We start from the raw sequence: 571 nt of genomic DNA, 5'->3' as shown, positions 1-571 counted from the left end.
GAGGGGGGTGAGCGTGGGGGCCAGCGTGCGTCTGCCCCTGGAATGGCTGCGCGGTGCCGGCTTCGAGCAGCTCGCCCACCAGTTCTTCGCCAAACTCACCAGCGTGGCCAACCTGCTGGCCATGCCTGGCTCCCAGCTGGTCCAGGTGAGGGGGTGCTGGGAGGGGCACAGGCAGGGGAGACCCTGCTCAGCATTTGTTTTTTTCCCCACGCAGCATTTGGGGGGGGTCCTTGCAGTGATGTGGCTCTTTTGCAGCCTGTCACCAGCTGCCCCTTCCCGGGGGGCTGGGCCTGTGGGTGGGCAGTACTGAGGAGGTGATGCTCAGGCTCACGCCATCTTCTCTGGCCTCTCCTTCGTGAGCCTCTGCCCCTCAGAGAAAGCAGTTCCTCACCTCTGCCGTTCACTCCGCGCTCTCTCCTCACTCAGATGACCTGGCCGTCCTTGCGAGCCGAGTTCCCGGCGCTGACCCCCGCACAGCTCCACCGGGTGCTGAGCCAGTGCCAGGCGGTGATGGACGTGGGCTGCATCCCAGCATGGCAGCCCAGGGAGGAGGACAGCCCCGCCCCATTCC

At 66.2% G+C, this 571-nt stretch overlaps 1 protein-coding gene across 1 annotated transcript in view; it reads left to right on the top strand.

Moving 5' to 3' along the window:
• RADIL (Ras association and DIL domains) overlaps window positions 1-571 on the top strand; it is a gene marked incomplete at its 5' end in the record, with an annotated part of 5,379 nt that overhangs the window by 693 nt on the left and 4,115 nt on the right. Inside the window, 2 exons of the mRNA XM_010159804.1 lie at window positions 4-145; window positions 427-571. The exon at window positions 427-571 is cut by the window's right edge and continues 15 nt beyond it. Of these exons, the coding sequence (XP_010158106.1) occupies window positions 4-145; window positions 427-571 (287 nt within the window). The remainder of the gene's footprint in view (window positions 1-3; window positions 146-426) is intronic.

The sequence above is a fragment of the Eurypyga helias genome, unplaced genomic scaffold (genome assembly GCF_000690775.1).
Source record: "Eurypyga helias isolate BGI_N326 unplaced genomic scaffold, ASM69077v1 scaffold25419, whole genome shotgun sequence".
In the NCBI taxonomy this organism is placed as follows: Eukaryota; Metazoa; Chordata; class Aves; order Eurypygiformes; family Eurypygidae; genus Eurypyga; species Eurypyga helias.
The sequence above is the reverse complement of the archived record's forward strand: the minus strand, read 5'-3'. Positions and strand labels throughout refer to the sequence as shown.